This window comes from Typha angustifolia, chromosome 7 (assembly GCF_048772165.1).
Source record: "Typha angustifolia cultivar Huaian chromosome 7, ASM4877216v1, whole genome shotgun sequence".
Lineage (NCBI taxonomy): Eukaryota > Viridiplantae > Streptophyta > Magnoliopsida > Poales > Typhaceae > Typha > Typha angustifolia.
In genome coordinates this window covers 2,071,779-2,079,389 of record NC_133245.1, presented here as the reverse complement: position 1 = coordinate 2,079,389, position 7,611 = coordinate 2,071,779, and the positions used below count along the sequence as shown (strand labels likewise).

Genomic DNA, 7,611 nt, shown 5'->3' with positions numbered 1-7,611 from the left:
TCATTTGCCATGGAAGAACTTGGTTCACCCAGTCAAACATTAGATATAGACAGAAGATCCGAATCAACAAACTCATACGGCCACCTAACAGAAGTTTATAAACACTTTGGTTTAAAGTAGAGCAACTTGCACAGCATTTGAGCAAAATTTATATAACTATAACCACTCCTGCAACAGATAGGAACACAGAAACCTACAAACCCGACAAAAAGCACCAAGCTGCATTATCACTAGAAAGCACTACTATGAACCTTGGCGAGTCATAATATCTCATCAGCGCAACCTTCTTGCTTCTCGTTCAGACTCGAGAAGGGTGAGGACGTCGCCTTCCCTCACTGGCCCCTTCACATTTCTCATGATGAGCCGGTTCTGATCATCCAAAAACTTAACCCTAACCTGGGTCACCTGGCCTCTTGATCCAGTTCGGCCCATCACCTTCACCACGACAGCAAGCTTAACTTGAGAATCCATGCTGCATTGCAAGCATATGTAACATTGAGCAAAATCAGAAGGGCTCACAAATAATACTTCCCACTGTTCTCAACATGAGTAACAATGAAAAAAAGGTTCAGTAGTTCAAGACTTCAAGAAATATATGGACCTGGATCCCATCCAAAGAATTCTCAAATAAAGTCAACCTGGCCTAATCAAACCAGGGGCTTGGCATCTATGTTAAATTACTTCAATCAACTAATATGGCAGCACAGCCATTTGAAACCCAATAACAATTTATTCATTGAAAAGATCCAAATGATCAAAATCTATGTGAAACTGGAATCAAATTACATTGATGAGAGAGTGAGAAAGAGAGTAGATGCCCAACATCTTCATGAGCTGCTTATTGTCATGAAAAGGAAAGGGAAGAAGTTCCAACTGCAAAATTGATCTTGTTAAGTTCCCGGTAGTGAAAAAACCCTATGAATCTCAAAAAGTTATTAAGATCAAAGCACCTGATTTGAGCCCAAACCTACAACTTGTGTATACAATATTAATGTCTTCGGTCATAACATGGTACTACTGAACGTCAAGAGCACAATTTGCCAAGTAAATCTTGTAATAAGAATTTTAACTAGTAATGCATGAGCTAATCATAAGTGAGAAAAATTCTAGATGACCGAAATCTGATCCAAGGACATTACTGGTATCTTAGCTAATTTGGGCTGAAATTTCTGATATGAGTTTATAAATTACACATTGTCTAAGTTAAATTATCAATATGACATGAGTAGTAAAAAATCTCAATTACCCATGTAGCCATGAAATAGACATAGAGGGAAGAGGTCAAGGGCTACTTGATGAACACCTCCCCCACTTGTCACCCACTCTTGGCTTACTACTCTAGGAGGTGCACATTATTTCACAAATAGATAATGGAAACATGAGAAAACTTCAAAAAGCTTCGTTCAATTAAACTTGGAAGCCATCCAAAGAATTATTCAGAAATTTCAACACGACCTAGAATCTTCATGAATCTGAGAAGTTTGTTAGCAAAAATCCCCTATGTCACAGACCCACAGAAAGCAAACACCACTTAAATCTCGATAAGTTTCTCAAAATGCATATCAACTATTTCGTTATAAACCAAGTGGTACATTAGACAATGTTAATTTAGTTTCTGTTCCTAACTGTTGATACTTCTCCTTCGGTTCAAGAAGTTAACCAAAATAAGGCCCCAAAATATAAAATCTACCACTTTTGAGTGCCAATACAAGATAGAGATTATCAACTCACAAGAATCATTACATATCACATAACACCGATAATACTATATAAACCGAGAGCCAGCAAGAAAAGAAAATCATGATCAAATCTACCGACCGAATTAACATAAAAATTAGCATAAGGGAAACAAAGAATCACGACACAACGCTGTATAAATAGCAAATTCGAGGATGAATTCAAGCTTCTTCGAAGGGCTCACCTCTAGATTGTCAAGGAGATGGGAGGAGCTATTGTGAAGAGTTGGTCCAGGCTTCGAGCGGATGGAGAAAAACCCTAGCTCTCGTTTGGTGATTTATAGCGACACTCCACGGGCAACTCGACCAATCCTAGATCGGATCGGTAACGGTCCAAACGGACCCACGCGTCAAATTGACTACATAGTTGGGTTAGATTGGGCGTGGCGTTGGTTCGGGTTGGGCTAGGTAGGATTAACTAATTAATTGTAAATTAAGAGGTGGGTTTAAAATGTACTTACACCTAAGTAAAAGAAGAATATATTTTGTTGGTTTGATTAAAAAAGAAGATAACATCGGCAGTTAGGCTGTTTTAAGCCACTTATACTGTCGAACAATTGACAGCTAAAAGCCACGAAGCCAACAAAACCTATTATCTCGTTGGTCGTGGGAAAGCATCTTCTTCTGTTGGACGAGATGGTCGTTATTCGTCAACGAATATGGCCATAAAAATTGTCGTCTTCCTATCCTCAAATTTCCTAGTTTACTCTGTTACATTGTCTCTGATCCATTCCATCAACCACCATGGAAGCTCTCCTATTCCTCCCTTCCTCCCATCTCCTCCCCACTTCTTCCTCCCTTCCTATCACCATCCTCTCATCTCCTTTCCTTCCTCACCGCCGCCTCCTTCGTCTAAGAACCCGTCTCTCCTCCTCCTCCTCCGGATCCCGTATTCGCATCTCCCATCTCTCGGCCACCTCCTCCTCCTCCACCACGGCCACCACAACCACCACTGAAACCGCTGCTATACCGTTCGACGACGCCGACGAGGGCAAGTTCGACTGGTACTCCCAGTGGTACCCGGTGGCCCCGGTCGCCGACCTCGACAAGCGCGCCCCGCACGCGAAGACGGTGATGGGGCTGGACCTTGTGGTGTGGTGGGACCGGGCCGCGGGGAAGTGGCAGGTATTCGACGACCGGTGCCCCCACCGCCTCGCGCCGCTCTCGGAGGGCCGCATCGATCCCCGGGGCCGCCTCCAGTGCGTCTACCACGGCTGGTGTTTCGATGGGAACGGGAGTTGCAAGTACATCCCCCAGGCGCCAGCGATTGGACCACCGGTGAGTCAGTCCGATTTGCTTCGCGGGAAATTCCCAATTTGACTTCTTTCTTGCTTGCTCGCTTTAGTCATTAATAGCTTGCAAACTTGCAATTTGGAAGTTTCTAGGCGTAAACCACTTTCAATTGCTAATTAAAACCTAATATTTATTATATCCCTGTCATTTGAGCATATAAGCAAGTATGAATTGCCATATGATGAGGAAATTGTACTCACACAATACCACTCTATTTATTTTCGTAAGTGCAGGTTCATACAAGCAACAAGGCTTGCGCAGCTGTTTATCCTAGTATTGAACAGAATAAAGTTGTATGGTTTTGGCCTAGCACTGATCCCCAGTACAAAGATATTATAGAGAGGAAAAGACCTCCATTCATTCCAGAGTTGGATGACCCATCATACACATGCACCATGGGAATAAGAGAACTTCCATATGGGTAAATGTTATCCCATGTTATTCTGCTTCCATTTTGATCTTTCAAACATAGCCATATACTTCTAAAAGGAGCATTATGAATGAACAACACAGGTTTGATTGTGCTTTAGCAATATGCAAGATTGAATAGTTTACAGCAACAGCTATAATTAATATTTTCTGAAACATATTTTATACATATTCCATGGTTCTTTGTGCAACGATTTGTGAAATTTATCAGGATCAGATTTCCCCCCACCCCTTTGTTGTTGGAAATTTTCATTCATCTCTAGACAAGTATGACCTCAAAATCATGCAGTATGCTCTGCAAATTCACATTTTTCACTGGTTTTTCTCCCTATTTGCAGCATTAATTTATTTGATTCTTCCTTGTACTTTTGGTATATTTTGCTGAAAGTTATGAAAACATGATTATTAGAAAGCCCAGCCTGTTGTACTCACAAATCAACTGCTTGCAAATGCCTGTTAACTCGAGCTGATTTTCTCTTGATGATGATACAGCTGATCTGTCAAACTGCTCATGTAGGTCTCCAGTGCAAACCTTTTTGCCAAGGTTGTGTTATGCCTGTATTTTTTGCTCACCAAGCTGCAGCAATTTTCACCTGCAGTCACTAAGAGTTTTGACTCAAGTCATTATGTCTCTTTCACTTATGACCTGAAATGGGCAGTGACAATACTAAATTGACATTTCAGTTATGAAGTTCTGATAGAAAACCTCATGGACCCAGCTCATGTTCCCTATGCACATTATGGAATAATGAAGGTTCCGAGGCGTGTGGAGCCTGGCAGATATGTACCTTTCATTATCTTCTTCGTAGTCTTAACAAATTCCTTGCTGTATTGGTAATCTAAGCACAGAGTGAGATGTTCAGCTATATCATGCTCTCAGTGCCTTTATGGATTATCCTATATTTCTTAACTTAATTCATCTTCTAAAAAATCACTAACTGATAATATTCTTACACAGCTGAAGCTGATCGAGAAGGAGGTGGACCTGTAGATATAACAATAGAGGAATCAAGTAAAAGTGGCTTCCTTGCAAAGCAGAATTTAAAATACTTTAGTTTCGTAGCTCCATGCCTATTTTATGGTCCAGGATCAAATGATAAACCTATTAAACCCAAAGATGTAATAACTCATTTGGCTAATTGGATATGTCACTCACTTATTTTCCTTAATTTTGACATCTATCTTCTGACTCAGGAGAGACCAGCTGAAGCCCACCAGAAACAACGTAGATTTCTTCTCATATTCATGTGTATTCCAGTTAGTCCTGGAAGAAGCAGACTTATTTATGCATTCCAAAGGAACTTCGCAGTTTGGGTAGACCGATTTGTTCCCCGGTGGATCTACCATGTGGGACAAAATCTTATTTTGGATTCAGACCTTTATCTTCTACATATAGAGGTAAATTCATCATCCTTTTCAATAGTTTGGGAGTTTATCTTATACTTCTTGAACTAGAATAGTCATGCTACCTACACCTCACAGCTCCAAATACTAAGAGGCATTCTATCATCAATTTCATGGTGGGATCTGTCACTGTAGATTTTAGTGATACATAGATTTACTGACAGAATTAAAAATGGCTTTCTGTAAGTAAGCTAATGCGCCATATTTTTCTATTCCTACCTAGATTGTGTTATCATGTTATACTCAATTCTCATAAGGAAGATTGATTAATGATGTTGCATATTACTTCCCAATAAATGATACCATTATCAAATCCAGATCCATAAAAACTTCAACTTGTTTGGGCAACTAACATTCATACCTGGTGGCCAAATTTTAATTTAGTGCTTAACAAATCCTGGTGGATGAACCTTTCTCAAGCTATATGTGCCCAACTTTGACCGAATTGATTCTAGGATTGCAGCTTAGTTAAATTTCATTGTTGATAACAACAATTATATTCCTTTTACTCTTCTCTGGAATTATAAAAAGTCATCTAGAAGGCTTTGTAATTTCTTAACTGTTGTTTTACTTGTGTATATTACTTCTAGAAATTTCGTGTTTATGATAATGACACTGTAAATGAACTAGGTTGCCCAAGAACATGATTCCTTGACAGAGATCTTACAATCTATGGACATGCCTGTCGGATATGATCACTTTCATTTTCATGTCCAAGCATGGAGTATTAATGCTATATTGTCATATGTCATGTCTTTCTGGAGATATCATCAAACACGACTAGATTGCCGTAATGTCCTTTTGATGCCAGCAGCTGCATGAAAGTAATAGTTTCTTTGCAGGAGCGTAGGATTGCCAAAGCTGGCCTTCCTAATTGGCAGAAAGCCTGTTATTTGCCAACAAAGTCAGATTGCATGGTTATTGCCATCAGAAACTGGTTAAGAAAATACTCAAATTATCAGGTTGATTGGAGGAACATCACTAGTGAATACCTTCCACCGACTCCTCCTAAGGAACAGCTTATGGACAGGTAAGCTTATGCAAAGAGAATGTCCTCCTATGGAACATCACTTTTGAGGAACTTAAACTGCGCAATATACAATTTCTCAAATTGGGACTAGTATATACATAAATACTTTATACATTTAGTACAGTATGCAGTGATGCCTTCCACTGTTGAGTAAGGACTTTTCTACCTGATGTACCAAACAGTGCTAAGTATATGGAAAAAGGCCAATCAAGGGTAGGCTGTACAAGATCACATGGAAATTAAAATATTTGGTTTACCTATAATGCCAAACTATTTTCTATAGAAAAATAGAATCACTTTATTACTTAAACACAAACAGTTCCTTCAGCTACCTTTCGGTGTAATCTCTTTTCACCACGTACTCTGCAAAGGTATTATAGTTCTTCATTCAATTAACATTTTTCAAGTAGTCTAGTCTGCCATCAGGTAATCTTATTCAGCATCTATGAAGCAATGTAACTTAATACTCTTCCATGATGTTTCTTTTAGGTACTGGTCTCACGTCGCGCAATGTAGTAGCTGTCTAGCAGCATTAAAAGGGCTGAAGGTGCTTAAGGTTTCTCTGCAAGTCCTCTCACTAGCCTTAATTGGAGTTGTTGCAGCTGCCAAACATAGCTTTACATCAGCCATCACAAGAACTGCAGTAGTCTCAGCGGCTGTGTTGTGTTTCGTGACTTCTCAGTGGCTATCTCATTTCATCAAGAAGAACTTCTATTTCCATGATTACAACCATGCTTTTAAATGATTACTCTGTTGAAGGGCTTCCTTTCTAAACTATGAGGAGCAGTTCTCTTTCGAGCATTCCAGACATTCCTGCATTATTGATGTAAGTCTAGCTGTTTATCTTACTTATGTACATAAACAAGCATTGCACATTGTCTATTACTTGTATAGTGTTTCCTTATAAACCAAGTTGTATATTAGACAACGTTAATTTGGTATATAGAAGATATGTGTTCCTATAATTTCTGTTAATTCTCCTTCTGTTCAAGAAATCAATCAAAATAAGGCACCAAAATTTTTAGATCTACCACTTTCGAGTGTCACTATATAGATGACAGAGATTATCAATCTATAAGAATCATTATATTATCACATTAAACAGATAATAAACAAATCTACAGACCAAATCAAGATAAAACTAGCATAAAAGAAAGAAGAATTCTGTGCATATGTCATTTTAAATGAAATAAATCTAACGGATAATTAACCGCAGGGGCATTTTAAAGAATTTATGTAAGTAAGTGGTTGTAAATATATCACAGAAAATAAATAAGTAGTCTATGTGGAAATGAATTATTGTTTAGAAGGTCTAGCTAGGTATGACTATCTCTTATTTTTATTTATTTTCCGAGTTGGTCTTACATTTTATAATTTACTCCATCACTAATCAAATAAAACGAAAAAAAAAATCTAATTTTCTAACTAATAATTGTAAATTAAGTGGGTGGATTTAAAATAAGTATTTAACTAAAATACTTTTACAGGGAAAAATAATTACCAAAGTACGACACTATTTTAAATTCTTTTTAAAAATTATTGATAGTAATAAATATATCAATTTGCTAATATAATGGCACTATGTTATTTTATCATTTTCACTAATTTATATATAAATTAATTCACTATCTCAGACAATAGTTTATACATTAAAAAAGAATTACTTTCTCAAAAATAGTTTATATATAAAATAAATTGCTCCGAGGCATTAATATTTTG

At 37.9% G+C, this 7,611-nt stretch overlaps 2 protein-coding genes across 6 annotated transcripts; one reads left to right on the top strand and one right to left on the bottom strand.

Moving 5' to 3' along the window:
• Window positions 1-3: 3 nt before the first annotated feature.
• Window positions 4-2,076, bottom strand: LOC140764005 (small ribosomal subunit protein eS28-like). The gene is made up of 2 exons (XM_073102411.1): window positions 1,922-2,076; window positions 4-472 (listed from the first exon to the last, which is right to left on the bottom strand). The coding sequence occupies exon 2, from the start codon at window positions 469-471 to the stop codon at window positions 274-276; it is 198 nt and encodes a 65-aa protein (XP_072958512.1). The 5' UTR covers window position 472; window positions 1,922-2,076; the 3' UTR covers window positions 4-273.
• Window positions 2,077-2,347: 271 nt separating this feature from the next.
• Window positions 2,348-7,605, top strand: LOC140763817 (protochlorophyllide-dependent translocon component 52, chloroplastic-like). Of its 5 annotated transcripts, XM_073102177.1 has the most exons (8): window positions 2,358-3,014; window positions 3,263-3,450; window positions 3,976-4,002; window positions 4,143-4,239; window positions 4,416-4,577; window positions 4,653-4,856; window positions 5,705-5,892; window positions 6,382-7,554. In XM_073102177.1, the coding sequence occupies exons 1-8, from the start codon at window positions 2,481-2,483 to the stop codon at window positions 6,635-6,637; spliced, it is 1,656 nt and encodes a 551-aa protein (XP_072958278.1). In that variant the 5' UTR covers window positions 2,358-2,480; the 3' UTR covers window positions 6,638-7,554. The 5 variants fall into 5 exon arrangements, with proteins under 5 accessions (XP_072958279.1, XP_072958276.1, XP_072958278.1 ...); XM_073102175.1 differs by having other exon boundaries at window positions 2,357-3,014; window positions 4,416-4,856; window positions 6,382-7,605; XM_073102179.1 differs by lacking the exon at window positions 3,976-4,002 and having other exon boundaries at window positions 2,359-3,014; window positions 6,382-7,550.
• The last annotated feature ends 6 nt before the right edge of the window (window positions 7,606-7,611 follow it).